The sequence below is a fragment of the Ovis aries genome, chromosome 18 (assembly GCF_016772045.2).
Source record: "Ovis aries strain OAR_USU_Benz2616 breed Rambouillet chromosome 18, ARS-UI_Ramb_v3.0, whole genome shotgun sequence".
Taxonomy (NCBI): Eukaryota; Metazoa; Chordata; class Mammalia; order Artiodactyla; family Bovidae; genus Ovis; species Ovis aries.
In genome coordinates, this window is record NC_056071.1 from 42,956,129 (window position 1) to 42,974,395 (window position 18,267).

Genomic DNA, 18,267 nt, shown 5'->3' on the forward strand with positions numbered 1-18,267 from the left:
GTCTCCTGCACTGGCAGGCGAGTTCTTTACCACTAGCGCCATCTGGAAAACCCAGACTAATTCAGTACAAAGGAAAATCCTTTTGAAGTATGTACACTTTAGTAATGGAGATAATGGGTGCACATCATTAAAATACAAAGTAAAAAGTGATTATCTTTACTAGACAGAGGTAGATATCCTTTGGGAATTCAGAGGAAGGGAACAAGGAGAGACAGGCACGAAAGATCAAGAAATGCTAGGAAATACCTTTGGGAGGAAGTGGCAGTTAGGATGAAATGGAAAAGTAGAGTTGAAGAAAAATATGTCAGAGAGAAAAAACAGTGAATATAATCTGATTTCTATAATAAAATCTATGTCAGATAAATAATTTATTAGCTAAGTGAAAGGCAAGAGACATACCCAATCAAGGGTTATCAACAGTACAGAATAAAATGAATGAACAGATAGATCTTGGAAGAGGTCTTATTCAATTTTTACTGACTAAAACTGCAGTTCACTTAGAAAGCTTCATAAAAAGTTTTAAACTTTTTCCTTTAGAAACATACATAGGTTCCCAAGCCACATATTTACTGTGCATCAGATATTCTAATAATTTAAGCTATATCTAGTGGCTCAGAGGTTAAAGTGTCTGCCTGCAACGCAGGAGACCTGGGTTCCATCCCTAGGTCAGGAAAATCCCCTGGAGAAGGAAATGGAACCCCACTCCAGTACTCTTGCCTGGAGAATCCCATGGACAGAGGAGCCTGGTGGGCTACAATCCACGGGGTCGCAAAGAGTCAGACATGACTGAGCGACTTCACTTTCACTTTCACAGGTGACCTCTGCACTATGAGGAGAGAGGAAGAAGGGGTGCTAATCTCCACACAGTCAAAAATCTGCATTAATTTTACAATCAGCTCTCCTTATTCACAGTCAACTGTAAGGAAGTGAGGTGAAATGAAAGTCTCTCAGTTGTGTCAGACTCTTTGTAACCCCATGGACTACACAGTCCATGGAATTCTCCATGCCAGAATACTGGAGTGGGTAGCCTATCCCTTCCCTAGCGGATCTTCCCGACCCAGGAATCGAACCGGGTCTCCTGCATTGTAGGCAGATTCTTTACCAACTGAGCTACCAGGGAAGCCCCAACTCTAAGGAAAAATATACTTCAAATCTAGCTATTTTACACATTAACTAGTCTCTGCTTCTGCTCAGTCACGTCCAACTCTGCGACCCCACGGGCTATAGTCTGCCAAGCTCCTCCGTCCATGTGCAGTATTCCAGGCGAGAATACTGGAGTGGGTTGCCATTTCCTGCTCCAGGGGCTCTTCCCAACCCAGGGACAGAACCCGCGTCTCCTGCATCTCCTGCATCAGCAGGTGGATTCTTTACCACTGAGCCACCTGGGAAGCCCAACTAGTTTAAGACACTATCAAAAACAAAATGGTAGCTACACATACAATTTAAAATTTTCTTGTGGCCACATTTAAAAACTTTTAAAGAAATACTAATGAAATCAATACATTTTATTTAACTCAATATATTCCAAAATATTGCAATACGTAATCAATAGTGAAATATTTTACTTTTTTTTTTTTTGGTACTAAGTCTTCAAAATCCAGTAAGTATTTTACAGTTATTGTGCATCTTAATTCTGACAGGCGACATTTCAAGTTCTTAATAACCAATGGCTCCTGCATTAGACAACACAGCTCTAGCCATTGTAGGTCGGTATTTAACAGGCTGGGGTATTTGCAGCCATGGCAGGGGGAAGACTTTAGACTGAGCTGCAATAAACACTACTTATTTGTTTTGATTAATTTTTTATTATTGGAGTATAATTGCTTTATAATGTGTTAGTCTCTGCTGTACAAAAATGTGAATCAGCTTATGTATACATATATCCCCCCTCATCCATGAGCCTCCCTCCCACCCTATCCCTCATTCTACCCCTCCAGGTCATCACAAAGCAGGGAGCTGAGCTCCCTGAATAAACATTATTTAGATTTGTTATCACTGTTCAAAGTACCAAGGAGAGGGATGGTATAAGTACCACAAGCCTCCACTAAACAAGTAAATAAACAACAACCAGTGATATAGAGCTACCTTTCTTCACCAGGTTTCCACAGCCTCTTGTAAAGGGTTTCTACTGTTTGTTTCCTTTGTGCGTATCTATTCTACAAAGCTGCTGTTACATTATAGCCCTGCTATGCACTAAATCCACCATTAGGAGGAGGGAGGCAGGACATACTACCACAGTGGTGTGGGAAGCAAGGGAAAATAAAGCCCAAAGCTATCTCTCCCTGTTCAACACTCCCTACCAACATGGCGCCATCTCTAACATTATATACCTTCACTTACTTCCACTTGCGCAATTCTGCTCTTCACCCATTCATCATACTCATTCAAATGTGTGGGGTTTTGTTAATAATACTGAACTCTAGGGCATAGGTTACAGTGCCTCTTCAATTTCAATATTATAAGGCTATAAATAATGAAAAATTCAAGAAGCACATTTATATTATTGTGAAGAAAAATTTATAAAATACAAAGTACTATTTTGTATCAGTTTAGACTAATATAGATTATTATGTCTCCAACTGATTGCTATAATACATACAATATAAACAATCCTCTTTACTAGAAATGGGCATAGTACTAGCTCAGAGGTCAAATCCAGACTTCCACCTGTTTTTCTATTTTTACTGGAACACAATATATTTAGGTATTGTCTATGACTGCTTTCTCACTACATCCATAGAGGTGGGTAGGTGCAACAGACACCTAACAGCCTGGAAAGCCTACAATACTGACTATCTGACCTTTTAAGAAATTGTTTGATGACCCCTGCCCTTTACTATTATTTCGTAAGGAAAAATTGCTTCTGAGTTACCAGGTCAAGTACTGGTAAGAACACACTTCTAAGGGCAACATTTCCGTTAACTTGCTGAGTATCCAGAAAACTAAAAACCTAGTAGAATAAGGTTAAGAACGAAGTGACATAAAAAACAGAAACCTAATACAATTAAGAAAAGATAAATGCAAAGCATACTCTATTCACTTAATGGCCCAAACTATTAACTAGACAAACAAGAAGAAAGATTCAGCACAAAACTGCAGAAAAAAATCTAAGGGACATAAGCAAACTCCTCCATCTGCAAAATAATTAGTAACTGAGAAACCCATCCATAGGTTAAAAACTAACATAACTTGACTAAAACAGCATATGGCATGCAATAGATGGATGGAAAGTATGGTTTATGAACTTAGAAAAGTAGTAACTATTTAAAAAGACAGCATGGGTTGGTCTAACAATTGCTCTCACTGAAGGGGTTACAAGAGCAGATTAGGTGCTAATTATGGGCATGGTAGACTAAACACGTCCTATAGACAGAAAGAGCTGCAAGAGGAAAATAACGTTTGTTTTGGTGAGGGGGAGTTCAATTAAAAATATAAGGTTTAAAGATACTTTAACAAGATATTACTTTGCACTTAATGCTGCCTCAGTCAGACTTAAGATAGTGACATACAAGGTAAACTCCTAAAATCTTCAGAAGACCCTAAGGTGAGGAATGGGATTCCCAGGTGGCGCTAGTGGTAAAAAACCTGCCTGCCAATGCAGGAGATGCAAGAGACCAGGGTTCGATCCTGGGGTTGGGAAGATCCCCTGAAGGAGAGCATGGTAATCCATTCCAGTATACTAGCCTAGAGAATCCTGTGGACAGAGAAGCCTGGTGGGCTACAGTCCACAGAGTTGCAAACAGTCAGACACAACTGAAGCGACTTTGCATGAGTGCAAGGTGAGGAATAGCAATAGATTTTTAAAATCTAGACACAAAGCCTAAAGTACAAATCAACAAAGGTGAAACATTATGGCTCCATTTTTCAGGACCCAACTTAGATGTTATCTCCTATTTGAGGGCTTCCTCATCTCCCCAGCAGTTTTCAGCTCCAATGTCTGTTTCCATTACACTGGCTCCACAGCATATGTGATTTATATCACTGTGTTATAGACACACATTCACTTCTCACTAGTGAGCATTAGTGAAGTAGCTTAGTCATGTCCGACTCCATGTGACCCTATAGACTGTAGCCTACCAGGCTCTTCCGTTCATGGGATTTTCTAGGCAAGAATACTGGAGTGGGTTGCCATTTCTTCCTCCAGGAGATCTTCTTGACCCAAGGATTGAACCTGGGTCTCCCACATTGTAGATAGACGCTTTACCATCTGAGCCACCAGGGAACATATAATAAGCATTGCTGCTGCTGCTGCTGCGGCGTCACTTCAGTTGTGTCCAACTCTGTGTGACCCCATAGACGGCAGTCCACCAGGCTCCCCTGCCCCCGGAGATTCCCCAGGCAAGAACACTGGAGCGGGTTGCCATTTCCTTCTCCAATGCATGAAAATGAAAAGTGAAAAGTGCAAGTGAAGTCACTCAGTCGTGTCCGACTCTTAGCGACCCCATGGACTGCAGCCCACCAGGCTCCTCCATCCATGGGATTTTCCAGGCAAGAGTACTGGAGTGGGGTGCCATTGCCTTCTCCAGGAGATCTCGACCCAGGGATTGAACCCAGATCTCCCGCATTGTAGACAGCCACTTTACAGTCTGAGCCACCAGGGAACATATAATAAGCATTATGTGTTGGTAAATAAGAACACAAACTCTAGTCTTAGGTATGTGATTGAGAACTCTACTGTCACCAATTGCTAGACAGGTAGTTTTGGACACTGATCTTGGACTTAATTCTTCTTACCCCAATCCCAGCTTTCTCATCTGCAAAAAGAGGACAGAAAGGATTGAATCAACAAGGGAAGAGCTGATGAACAATGAAAACAGGATGTTTTATAAACGAGTCACACTTTTCATTGCAGTCAGGTTGAAACATAAAGCTGGTTTGTCAGTGATGTTGTGGAAGAGATTTCTGCATTGTATATGAAAAGTGTGACTCACATAAAGATGGGAAATACATTCCAAGAGTCTAAATGCCTAAAAAGAGAAGTCACTTATTAAAGAGAGTCAAGTCACTAGGTAATACAAATCATTTTCCTATCCTACAAAACTAGGATTTCTGGGATTCAGACCTAACTGTTCCATTTCCACAGACCAAAAAAATTTTTTAATGAAATTGTCAGCTAACTAAATTATAGAATAAATGTTTATTTAAGAGAGTAAATTATGTACTTTATTTGGCTTGCTTTATCTATTAGTTTCATTTTTCTTATATTTTTTCCCTTAGGTTTCATATATAAGTGAGATCACATAGTATTTGCTTTTCTCTGTCAGACATTTCACTTAGCATAATGCCCTCAAGATTCATAGGCATTGTTGCAAATGAAAGATTTCATTCTTTTTAAAGATTGAATTAAATCCTATTGTGTATTCTTTACCCATCTATCGTTCAGTGGACACTTAGTACTGTTTCTCTATCTTGCAATGAACACTGGGGCAGCATATATCTTTTAAAAAAGAATTAGTGTTTTCATTTTCTTTGGATAAATACCCAGAAGTGGAATTGCTGGATCATATGGTAGTTCTATTTGTAATTTTTTGAGGAACCCCTATATTATTTTCTATAATGGCTATACCAATTTATATTCCTACCAATAGTGCATGAGAGTTTGTTTTTCTTTACATCCTCCCCAACACTTACTACTTTGTCTTTCTGATATTATAATAACAGCCATTCTAACATGTGTGAGGTGATAACTCATTATGGTTTCATTTGTCCCTTATGATTAAAGATGTAAAGCACCTGTTGGCTCTTGAATCTCTTCTTTGGAAAACTATCTATTCAGATCTGTCCATTTTAAAATCTAATTGTTTTGTTATTTTTTGCTGTTGAATTGTATGATCTCTTTATATATTTAGAATATTAGCCCCTTATCAGATAGAAGACTTACAAATATTTTCTACCATTTAGTAGGCTGCCTTTTTATTTTGTTAATGCTTTTTTGCTGTGCAGAACCTTTTCAGTTTGATGTAGTCCCACTATTTTTGCCTTTACTTTTGGTACTGAGTTAAAAAATCATTGCCAAGACCTACGTCAAGGAGCTTACCACCTATGTTTTCTTCTAGGAGTTTTATGGTTTCAGGTCTTATGTTCAAGTCTTTAATCCATTTGGAGTTAATTTTTGTTTATGGCATAAGACAGTGGCTCAGTTTCATTCTTTTGCACTCTAGCTTATGCATTTGCCTACAGTTAATGTGCTATTTTTTAGTTCTTCTTTACTTGTGGAAAGCAGGTCAAACAAGAGTTAGCAATTAATTAAAGAGTATATAGTTCAAAAATAAATAAAGGATTTTGAACTGTATGAGTGGTTACACTTATGATAAGAATACATCTTTGTCATAGTCCCTGTCTCAAAGAATTCAGTCTAGAAAAAGAGAAAATGTGATGCAACAAACACATTACATTACAGAGCAATAACTGCAGATGTTACACTAGATAAAATGGAGGTGGTGACCACTGCTGCTGGAAGGACAAAGGAGGAAGTGTTAGGCTATAATATCAAGTAAGACAGACAAAACATTACTTAGCAATTAAAAGGTCACTGGCAACCTCTATTAACCAGAGTTAGAGGCAGTTACTTTGCCTGGGAAGTGAATGAGGTGGGGAGCTGTTGCAAAAATCTTTGAGACTGATTAAAGCTATATTCAAGAAATCAAAAACCTGAGCAAATAGGCAAGCATAGTGATCTTCAGACAAATACAAAAGAATATTCAAATTTATGCACTTAAAGGATAATCTTCAAACAAATTCACATAAATCAATATGTAATTTAATGAATTAGTGAAAACAGAAACTTCCATCACAGTTTCTCCAGACTTGTGGCAAGGGTCAGATTACCATTATCTGCAGACTACCATATACCATTCATCATGAATGCATTTTTAGAAAAATCTCTTTGTAATCATATAAGAGAAAGTAATTCAAATAAATTTTAACACAAATGCCAATGTTCTTCTAATTTTCCAATTCAAAGTCATAAACATTAATAGCCAAGAACATCTCTTGTTTTGCTTTGCTCAGGATATATGATTAAATATTTTTGTTCCCAAACCAATCCTATCCCCTAAACTGCTCATAATTTCCAAAAATCCAAACACTTCAGCACAGAGAAAACGGAAAACAAACAAACCAAAAAAAAAACTGTTTTTTTTTTTTTCTTTTTAATGTCATAAGACAATAAAGGAAGCAGTTCCTTAACATTAATGGAAGGTAGGTTTGGAATACCAAAAGTCTCTTCCCTTATTTGGCATTTCGGATTTCTCCATGATTATATTAACAATAAATTATCAAGAACCTAAGTATTTGAAAAGTTTTCAATTCAAAGAGGATAATGGTCATATTTATGCTCCCTTCTAAGAAGAGCGTCTCAAAAATTATGACTGCTTACATGAAAGAAGGAAAGTTTGAAATTTAACCCCATTTCCTATCTCGTTGGCACTTTTAAATACAACTGTGTGAAAAAATTCAGAATTACCAAGGATTTTAACTTAAATCTTCTTTAAAAATAAGACAACATCCTTGTCAAGTTACTTAATCCAAATTCACTTCAGTAGTTACAAGAGTGAACTCTATTTGAGTAACAAAACAAGTCTGTACAGGAGCAGAGTAAGATGTGCACTCTTATTTATTTAAAAGTATTGTGTGCTGAAAAACTTCTTTAGATGTATCACGTTTACGTGTAACTCCTGTGGAGCTGGAGAAAAGGACTTGCTTAAAAATAAAAGCTTAAAGGAAACGTCTTTTCTAACCACCGCTCATTTCTTAGACAGGTGCAGATGTCTAAAGCCCTCCTTCCATCAAGCCCCCACTCAGAAAAGGTGCCTCCTACACACAATTTATTTGGTTGCTATAACACTTGGTTTCTAAGCCACAAAAGGATTCCTTCTGAGTGGAGAGGATAAAGCATAAGAAAAAGGGAGGGTCCGGCTGTTTGAGCGATTGATCAATTCAGGTTCTCACTTGGAGATCCTGCTTAAACAGAGATCTGAAACACCCTCGTTGTTAGGTGTCACAGGACAAGGCGATCTCTTGGGATACATCAGGCAAGGGACTAAAATTTTAGGGGTTGAAACTACACACGCAGCAGCTCCGGATTCTTATCAAAACAATAGAGAGTGGCACATGTCAGGCGGCCCACATGCTCAAGGGGATAAAGAGGAGGCTGGTTAGGGTTGGAGTTGAACTTGTCTTAACCCCCTCCCCCAACTCCCACCGCCGCGCTCCGGGCTACGGGAAAGTGAAAACGAGGGGGCGCCCGCCCAGGGCCCGGCTCTCTCCCCCTCCCTTTCCCCCGCCCAGCCCCGACTTCTTCCTCACCCGGTCTCCCGGGGGCGGAGACGCCAAGTTCCCCGGGGCCGGGAGTTAGTCACCAAGAAGAGGCGGTGACAGAGCGCACGGCTCGCTTCGCACACTACAAGGCCTAGCCGCACGGGACCGGAGGCGGCCGGCCGAGGCTCTGGTGTCCCGCGCTCCACGGCCCCCAGCCCGTCGGGGACCCCCCCTTCCCCGAGTCTCAACTCCGCTCCCACTGCACCCCCGCCCCTACTCGGGGCAGCTCCAACGTCAGGCTCCACTCCTGACTGGGGAAAACGACGCCCAGTCCCGGCCGTTTCCTGCCCCCGGGGGCGGGGATTCCCTCCCCGGGCCGGGGGACGGCGACTCCGTGCCGCTGACCCGAGAGGGGATCCCCTCGGCCGCCGGGCGGGGATCCCGGAACTGGCCCCGGAGCGCGCGTGTGGCCGCGGCGGGGAGGGGCGAGGCGGGGAGTTTCCGCCGCTCGGCGGCCGGGTGGCAGCCGCGACTAGAAGCGGTCCCCGCAGCCGGCGGGGACCAAAGGCTCCTCCGCCCCGGCCGGCTGTCCCTCACGCGCGCCGCGGCCGGGCGGGCCGCCGGGGGCCCCCGCGCAGTCACCAGGTCGGGCTCCGGGGGCCAGAGAAACACGGGCCCGCAGCCACCCGTCACTTTCGAGTCGCCCCGCCAGAAGCCCGGGGCGAGGAAAAAGAGAGAGACAAAAGGACGCTGGGGAGGGAGTCCCCACACTCCCTCGCACCCCCCGCGCCCGGCCCGGCCCTTACTCGTAGTGGCGGAAGATCTCGTTGGTGACTTTACAGTAGAAAACTTCCTCGTCGGGCCGCAGGTCCGCGGGCGGCTTCTGTCTCACAAACGGCTTTCGGTGTAGCAGCGGCATCTCGCGTCCGCCCGCGGGCTCACCCGGACCCTCGGCCGCCCGCGCCGGCCCCGCTTCCCTATCAAAATTGGAGGGAAAGGAAAGCCGGTAAGGTAGGGAGCGCTCGGCGGCGGCGGCGGCGGCGTGGGCCGGTCCGCGCGCCGGGGGAAGCTCGGCTGCCTTTTGTGTGACTGACCTACCGTGGCTGCCACCCGAGCCGAGGTGGCTGCTGTCGCGACCAGGGTAGTGAACCGGCGGAGCCGCCCCACCTCCGCACGCCCGGCTGCCGGCTCACAATGGGGCCGGACGCCCTGCCGCGGGCGGTGCGGGAGCGGCGGCCCCCTCCCCCAGCGCCCGCTCCCTGCCTGCCGCCGCCGCCGCCGCCGCCGCCGGGCTCACAACGTGCTCGGCGCGCAGCCGGCCGGCCCGACGCCGCGAGGGAGTTCGCTGCGGGCGGACCCCGGCGCCGCTCCGCTTTGTTCCCCCGCTCGCCTACACTTCCCTGCCGGCGCCTGCCGGCTACCGAGCGACCACACCGAGCCCCTCACCTGCGAGCACGCCGGCTGCCACTTCTCCACCTTCTCAACTACAAAGGCGGCGAGGGGAGGCTCTGTCCCCCCGGGGGGTCGCTTCTCGCCGCACCGCCGCACCGCCGGGAGCTGCTTCTCCCGCTGCCACGGCCTGGCTCCGCGCGGGGGATCGCGTCCCACCGCCACTTCCCCGCCTCTCGGAGCTCCTGGGAAGTTTCTGATCTACTTTCGGCTCTGAAGGAGGAAGAGCTGTTGGGAGGAGCTTTTCACTTCTCGCTTCTACCTTTTTATTGGCTACTCGATGACTTTTACAGCCTGTCACTGATACAGGAAGAGACGGCGGAGAGCCTGGGAGAGCTACATTATTAATTAATGGAGCAACCCCTAGTGAAGAATCAGAAGCATCCTCCATGTTTGCGATTATCAGCCCAAAGATCTGGGGAGAGCGCTAGGGTTTCATAAACACATGGCTAACAAAGTAAAAGACTTCCTCTTCAAGTTTGGCACCAGCGCTTGGTTCCACGATGGGAAAAGGATTCCGATTAAGATTTAACTTGTATTTTAAGGATGGGACGAAAGATAAGGAATAAGAAATGAATAACCTTTTGAAATTTTCTTCTTCAGAATTAGAAATCTCATGTCTAAAATAAAATACTTTGCTAGTGTAAACATTCATCTCGAAAAGAAGATACTTTTCTTGACAGCCGTGCTCTTTAATACTTAGGATAATTCAAAGATTTAGCAGAAGAAAAGACCAAAAAGAAAAGTATCCGTCAGAAAATGTCATCATGCCTGTAGGACGACCCCCACATATTTAAAAACCACACCTTTAAAAAGTAATGTTTAGAATACGCCGCTGAAAATATATGCAAGGGATCAATATTTAGTTCAATCACCCAGAATTTCAAAGATTATGAATTTACTAGTGAAATTTCCCCTAAAACAACTTTCCCATCTCTGTGATTTCTATTTGTGAAACTAATTTTAATGCATATAATACATGTGATTTATGAATTAAAATAATTGTCAAAATATGTTTGCCATCTTTGTATTAAATGGTCATTTTTGCTGCTGCCCTTGACATTTGCTTATTTGCAGATTAACAGGTAAGAATGGGTCTAAAAGACAGTAAGTCTGAAGAAGTCATTCAACAAAGGATGCAGTAATACTATGAAATGATCTCAGTTAAAGAAACAATGTGGGGTCATCTCTGTATTTTCAAATTAAGTACATATATACATTGGAGCAGAAAATGTTAGAATTCTATCCAAATCTCGAGTTATTTTTAACTTCTTTTAAGATACTTCTATGGTGGCTAGCAAAATAAAACTTCGTGATTAAAAAATCATTAATAAAATTAATGCACCTAGTGTACAGTTGAAGAAGCTTGGAAATGCTCTCAGTAGTAAGTATATTCTTTAGCCTGGATAAAGTCTTCAAAAAATTATGAATGCAAAGATTTGGTGTTTTAATCTGGTCTCCAATTAGTACACTGAGTGATAATATAGATTTCCCTACCTATACGGTAACTTCCCAGATGAAAATGTTGAACCCACAAAGATAAAATGAGGATAAGGAGAATGGATAATTTTCAAAATGGATAATTTTCAACCAATATTGAACCATCACTCTCACAACTCAAAATCCCACCTTAACTGTTAAGCTAAAATGAAATTTTATCTGATTATATAGTCTTTATATTTCTTAGATCTCACTATTTGCTAAGCTAAAATAATCTTGTTAAAATTATGATCAAAAATAGCAATGTTGATTTTACTTTTATTAAATACAAATTTTTAAACAACTGGATTCTTTATACTAACCTAAAATTAAAATTTTACTCTACTTCAAACTACTACCATCTAATTTTCCCAACTACCATACCCAAATTTCAGTACCATCATAACTCAGTTCTCTGAGTTACATACATAAGATTTACTTTAATTTCTGATATTTAGTCATTGTTATACATAGTTACTATTTTAGAAGTTACTATTTTAATGTTTAGTAAATTATAATTAACATATTCAAAGTTTATTTTTTATATGCTTATAGTTGATCAAATCAATAGCATGGCTAAGGTACCTCAAAATAATACTTCTCCTAAAATTATCCTACATGTTTACTACTGAAAACTTACCTAATGTATTATTAATTTCATATATTGGTATCATGATCACCTTCTTGCTTCTTTACTACTTCTAGACTTGAGAGTGAAAAGCTGATTGCTATATTCAGAAAGTAAAGGATACTGTCATGAAATAGGACTTTGTGTTTTTAAAAAATTAAAAACATTGTAAAGGAAACTATGAAAGAGTATCACAAAGAAAAAAAGAGAAAACAATGAAATTAATTTAAAATTTTACCAGTTTAATTCAGTTAAACATTTGTCCTCCATTTATGTGCCAAGACACTGTATTAGCTTATGTAAGTGATACAATATAAATGTATCCTGACCTCAAAAAATGTATAATCTTGTAGGAAAGATATGATGTAAGGGCAAATAACTAATACAAGAATTGTGTGAGTTCTAATGACCAAGAGTAATACAATGCAAAAGGAGACGTAGAAAAGATTAAAAAAAAACATAGAAGGGGGACCCAGGGTGGGTCCTAAATGAAGTCATTCACAGGGCATGATTTGAACAGCAATAGAAAGCTCATGTTCCAGCATATGCTCCTCTCAAGTCTCAAGATGCAACCTTCCACTCTATTACCCCTCTGGATAAAGAAACCAGTGGCCCCCACTTAAATGTAAAGTGTAAATATACTAGTTAGGCAGGATGTACACCAATCTAAATACCATCAAGACAAGTTTAATATTTGAGAAGGTATACTGCCTTGGATAGGTAAAGATAAGACTATGAAATATGTATTTTTTTAAAAGCTTGAGCTAGAATACTTTGCCTGTCTTCTATTGACTGACTAAGAAAGGCTTTACTTAGGTGATTTTGTGAGACAGTAATTATCTGGAACTGAAAGAAAGCTTTGGGAACTCTTTTTTTAACACATTTAAAAAAAAATTATTTTTAATAAGCTTTGGGAACTCAATTCTCTCATTTTGCAGCTGAAGAAATGGAAGTTCAGGAACTGAAATCTAGGCCTCCTGACTCCTTGTCTAGTCTCTTTAGACATAGATTTGATAATGTTTAATTTTCTTGTATACCCTACTTGCACTGTATCTATAAATGAGCTAAAATACTATTACAGATCCTTCCTAAACTGCTAAAATGTGTAAGGGGATAAGATACACTACTCATGATCAGAAACAGTAGTTTCTGAGAATCATCCAGAAAAGCAATCGGGGTAATACAAATCCTAAATTTGTCCAGTTGAAGAGCTGACAAGACCTATCTCCATGCTTCAGTAAACACATCTAACAAATATAAACACTTAATGTCCCTTGCCTCTAAGCAGCAGTTATACAAGTATTTAGAGGATAGCTGAGAAAGGTGTCTTATAAATATATTCAAGGAATATCTTCAACTTCATAACTCCTTTCCTTAGTATCTCTGACACCTGTCTCAACTCTATGATCTCTTTTAACATGCATGCATGCTTGCTAAGTTGCTTCAGTCATGTCTGACTCTGCGCGACCCTATTGACTGTGTTCTGCCAGGCTCCTCTGTCCATGGGATTCTCCAGGCAAGAATATTGGAATGAACTGCCAAGCACTCCTCTAGGGGATCTTGATCCCTTTTCAATGTCTTTATAATTCATGGCAATTTTGCCTATAAAAGATTTTTATATATTGTTCTTTAGAAGCAATGAGTACCCAAAACCATTGGCCTTGTATTAGGATAGAGGTGCTAGACCTTAGCTGCCCATTGAAATTACCAGAGGGGTTTTTGAAAGATACTGATGCTTGGATCATATCCTAGACTAATTAAAACAATCTCTGGGGTAGGGACCCCGGTTTTGGGGGTTTAAAAATCAATTCATGATTCTAATGTACTGCCAAGTTGAGAACTACTAAGAGGAGATTGGATTGTTAATGCTGAAGTAGGAATGCTGGCAATTTTTTAATTCATTTTTTATTCAACCCCTTAAAGATATGGATTATGGGATGGTAAGGAGGAGTTGAAAGAATGTCTGTAGCCATCATCATCATCACAGAAATAGTTTACATTTAATGAATGCTTCTAGCTTGTCAAGCATTGTGCTAAGAGCTTTCAGTGAATCATCTCATGCAGTTCTCTCAACAAAGTACTATTTATCATTTCCACTTTACAGATGAAGCCACTGAGGCTCAGAGAGGATAATTAAGTAGCTTGCTCAAGGTCAGATAGCCCAGGAGCAGAAAAAATGAAATTATCAACTCTATGGAGTCCAAACTCCTTACTACCACTCTATATTTCCAAGGGACTGATTTGCTAATCTTGCTCAGATATAAATTGAAGCAGGGAAATTGAGCCAATGCACTAAACAATGCATTTAGAACTTGTAATGATCAAGAATGTTTGTTAGAGGAAACCATGGAGAATTTTAAAAACTATCTCAGAGCAGGGAAAGCCTAAGTATTATAACTCACAGTCCCAAATCCATAAAGATAATTCTATAAAATAAAAATTAAAAGTCTCTGCATGACAAAGGCTACCACAAAGTTGGAAGACAAATAGCAAACTGGGAAAAGAATTATTTGCAACTCATTGACAAAGGGATGATTTCCCTAATGTATAACTTCCTGTTTTCCTGTCATAATAATAAATCACAATAAGCCAAGATACACAGAAGAAAGAACATAAATGGCTTTTAAAACATATAGAAAGATTCTCAACCTCACCCATAATAAGAGAAATGCAAATTAAAACTACACAGAGATGACATTTTTAATCCTTCAGATTTGCAAAGATCATCATCATATGTTGGTAAGCCTGGGCAAATTGGTGATATTTATCCAAAATTACAAATGTACATAAAATCTCCATCTCTAGGAAAATATCCCATATTTGAATATTAGGCTCTATTTTGGCTTTGTTAGAAATAGCATAATCTTAAAATTAATAGAAATGTCCATAATTAAAGTATGATGTGTTCATACAATGGAATGGTATGCAGACATAAGAAAGAATAAGAAAGTAACAAAAAAGTTCATTAAAAATTGCATTTAGTGTATATTAAATGCAGTAATATATATACATATTTGCTTGAAACATAAAATGCATCTAGAAAGACACTGTAAAATAACACACTGGTTGCCTCTGGGAAAAGAGTTGCTGGGGACAGGGATCAAAGGAAGATTTTTTCACTTGTAGAAAGTTGAATAAACATTTTTAAGATACAGAGATTAGATGGTAAGCTGGCAGGTCAGGACAGATAGCTAATATAATAAAGTCTTCAACACAGCAATTGGAAATAAGTTTACAATTGCAAATACAAAGTAAAAAGTGTCTGTTAAATATTTCACAGGGCCTAGCACAGTGCTTTTTCCATGAAAGGAGTTCAATACATATTTGTTGGATGAATGAGAGTTAAATGGATATATAAAATACAAACTTAATTTGATTACAGTGAAAGAAACAAAGTCGGATGGATGCCTACTTTCATCTTATCCTAGAAATAGAATTTAGATTACACACAACCGAGAAACTCTCTCTAGACTACGTTAATTATTATCTCTATATCAATTTACAGCAAAAGTTATACTATATTCAGCCAAATAGATTAATTATTGTTTTTAAAAATAAGACATATAAGGAACAAGTAGAAAGTTTTAAAATTTGAATTACAGGGTTCTTATTTTTATCAGTTGCAAAACCAATTTTTAAGTTTTAGTTTATCTGTAGTAAATAGCTACCAGATAAAAGTTGCATTAATATTTGCCATCTCATTTACTAATTTCTGTTAATACTGAATATAAAATACCGGAATATACTACTTTGTTCCTCTTTCTCTTTAGTGTTCAGGCTACAACCTATTATCATCAGATATCATTTAAAAGATTACTATGTATTTTTAAAAATCTTAAAAAAAAATTTACTACCATGCCTGGAACACTGTAGGCACTCAAACCTATTATAGAAATTTGCTAAATTCTTTCATTTTTTCCTTATAATATTTAAATGATTATTATTTATAATATTTGTAATTAGGACCACCATCTTTTTTACTAGTTAGCTCAAATGGTTGAAGCATGGTATTCATAGCATACTGTAAGTTTGACACCAATAACTAGCCCCATATTGCAATGTATACACAGACTGCCTGGCAATTATGGATGAAGAGATAGAATTAAGACAGTTAAAATTCAGAAATCAGTTCTGAACTTTTAATTTGAATCTAAGAGTTCCTGGTGAAACATGCTATGTTACTCTAAGACATTTAGGATTTTCTCCCTCTTACCTCCATTGCCATCATCATACCTAGAACCCAGCAGTCATGCTGCTATCCTTTTTTCTCTAGTCTAAATGTTTAGGCCAAAACGCCTATCTTTTATTGTCTTAGCACAAGTGAAATTTATCTTTTTCAGCTGAAAAAGCTTTTTCAACTATCAGTAAGATGTTTCTCAATGACTTCCTAGCATCTAGACCCCACATTCCTGGCATCTAGAAACTAGTTTACCTACCAGAATAAACATCTTGCCTATTTTAGGAACAAAAACCAAATTCCTCGATACTAAATGCCTCTCTTTTTTTCCATTTCAATCTTCCCTCTTAAAATAAAGACCTCACTCTTGTCTCCAGTGTGGTACGGAGAATAATAGCCCCCAAAGATGTCCACAGCCTATTTCCCAGAGTCTGAATGCTATTGTACATGGCAGAAGAAACTTCAGTTCAGTTCAGTCGCTCAGTCGTGTCTGACTCTTTGCGACCCCATGAATCGTAGCATGCCAGTCCTCCCTGTCCATCACCAACTCCCAGAGTTCCCTCAGACTCAAGAAGAAACTTGCGGGTATGATTAAGGTTAAGGGCCTAGAGATGCAGCAAGCTGCCTGGATTATCCAGGTTGGCCCAATCTAATCATGTGACTGCTCACAGGTAGAGAAACTTTTCTGGGTGTGGTCAGATAGAAGGGAAGACTGAATAAAGGTCAGAGGAATATGATGTTGCTGGTGTGGAATGGAGAAAGGGGGCCATAAACTAGAGAATGCAGTGATCTCTAGAAGCTAAAAGAGGCATGGGGATGGAGTCTGTCTATGGCTGCTGTCTATGGGGTTGCACAGAGTTGGACACGACTGAAGCGACTTAGCAACAGCAGCAGTATATAGTAAGAGGATTGTCAGTGAACAAAGACTTTTCCCCCTCATTAGTTTCTATCTCCTCAGCCCTCCTTAGGCTCTTGCTCCATCAATCTTCCCTCTATCCATATTAGGCTTTCCTTCACTACTGAGATCTCTGCCCTTCGGCTGTAATCTAGCTGCAAGTTTCTTTCCTGAGGGTGGGGGTGGGGAGGAGATTAAGTACATCTTTCTTGATCTTCAGCACTATTTCTCTTTCTCAACCAACATTTAAAAAAGGAAACCTATGCTCCTTGTTTCTACTTCTTTATTTCTCAACCTTCTGTAGCTTCCCCATACTCCTCCCTGAAGCTGCTTTTGATTCTAAACCCCTAACTGCCAAATTCAATAGACTCTAATCAAGGAGGAGTCCACCTTATTCATTCTGTTCCTCGGCATCCTCTCCTACCTTTGGCTTTGTGACACACTCTACTCTGGCTTTCCTTCTATCTCTCTGAACTGTCCTGAGTGTCTCTGCCATCACCTCTTCCTCTTCAGCCTATTCCCTAAACCCTGGTGCTTCCCAGCTTTCTTCCATCCATTCTCTTCACCTGTCCCTCTTCAGGGAAGCCTTCTCTAAACCAACATCTCCTCCTGACTACATCAACTGCCCCTATTCTCACTGAAACATGAGCTTTTCTAGGGTCTTCTGTTCCCTTGGGGACTCCACCACAGCTTCTTGAAGATTTTTTGAGATGAGGAATGAGTCAACAAACTGACATTTTATGAAGATTAATCTAGGTGTGGTAGGTAAGACTGACTGTATTGAGTAGCACCTGGAGGCAGGGAAACCAGTTGAAAGGACACTGGAGAAGGACGAGGAGGGGACGACAACAGCCTGAATATTGCCTTGGCAATGGAAAGGAAGAAAAGCCAGGAGAAATATTTCAGTGGATGTATTTAGTGACAGAACTTGATTACACATCAAGGGAGAGAGAAGAAAAGTCAGAGATGAGTCAGAAATTTCAGACATGGGAGACTAGAAAGGTCATAATTAACAAAGTTGGGGCAATCAGGTATAGCAATAGGTTCGGGAGGAAGATGAAGCATTGGATTTTAGACATGGAATATCAAAGCAGTGACGCCCTCCAGGTATTGGGAAGACTGGGCTCAGTGGAAAATAACCCACCTGCATTGCAGGAAATGCAAGAGACCCAGGTTTGATTTCTAGGTCGAGAAGATCTCCTGGAGGAGGACATGGCAACCCACTCCAGTATTCTTGCCTGGAGAATTCCATGGACAGAGGGGCCTCGCGGGCTACAGTCCACAGGGTCACAAACAGTTGGACACGACTGAGTGCACACACACACACACACACACACACAAAGTTGATGGGTATACAAAAGTAAATAATACTAAATAAAT

The 18,267-nt window shown here is 40.4% G+C and overlaps 1 protein-coding gene across 3 annotated transcripts in view; it reads right to left on the bottom strand.

Moving 5' to 3' along the window:
* Window positions 1-9,906, bottom strand: part of BAZ1A (bromodomain adjacent to zinc finger domain 1A) — an 88,970-nt gene extending 79,064 nt beyond the window's left edge. For all 3 annotated transcript variants that reach the window (XR_009597101.1, XM_042235681.2, XM_015102005.4), the window contains exons 1-2: window positions 9,706-9,906; window positions 9,066-9,236 (exon numbers count right to left, since the gene is read on the bottom strand). Coding sequence is in view for 2 of the 3 variants with exons in the window: in XM_042235681.2 (XP_042091615.1) it covers window positions 9,066-9,178 (113 nt within the window). In the remaining variant the exon portion in view is untranslated. The remainder of the gene's footprint in view (window positions 1-9,065; window positions 9,237-9,705) is intronic.
* Window positions 9,907-18,267: the final 8,361 nt, after the last annotated feature.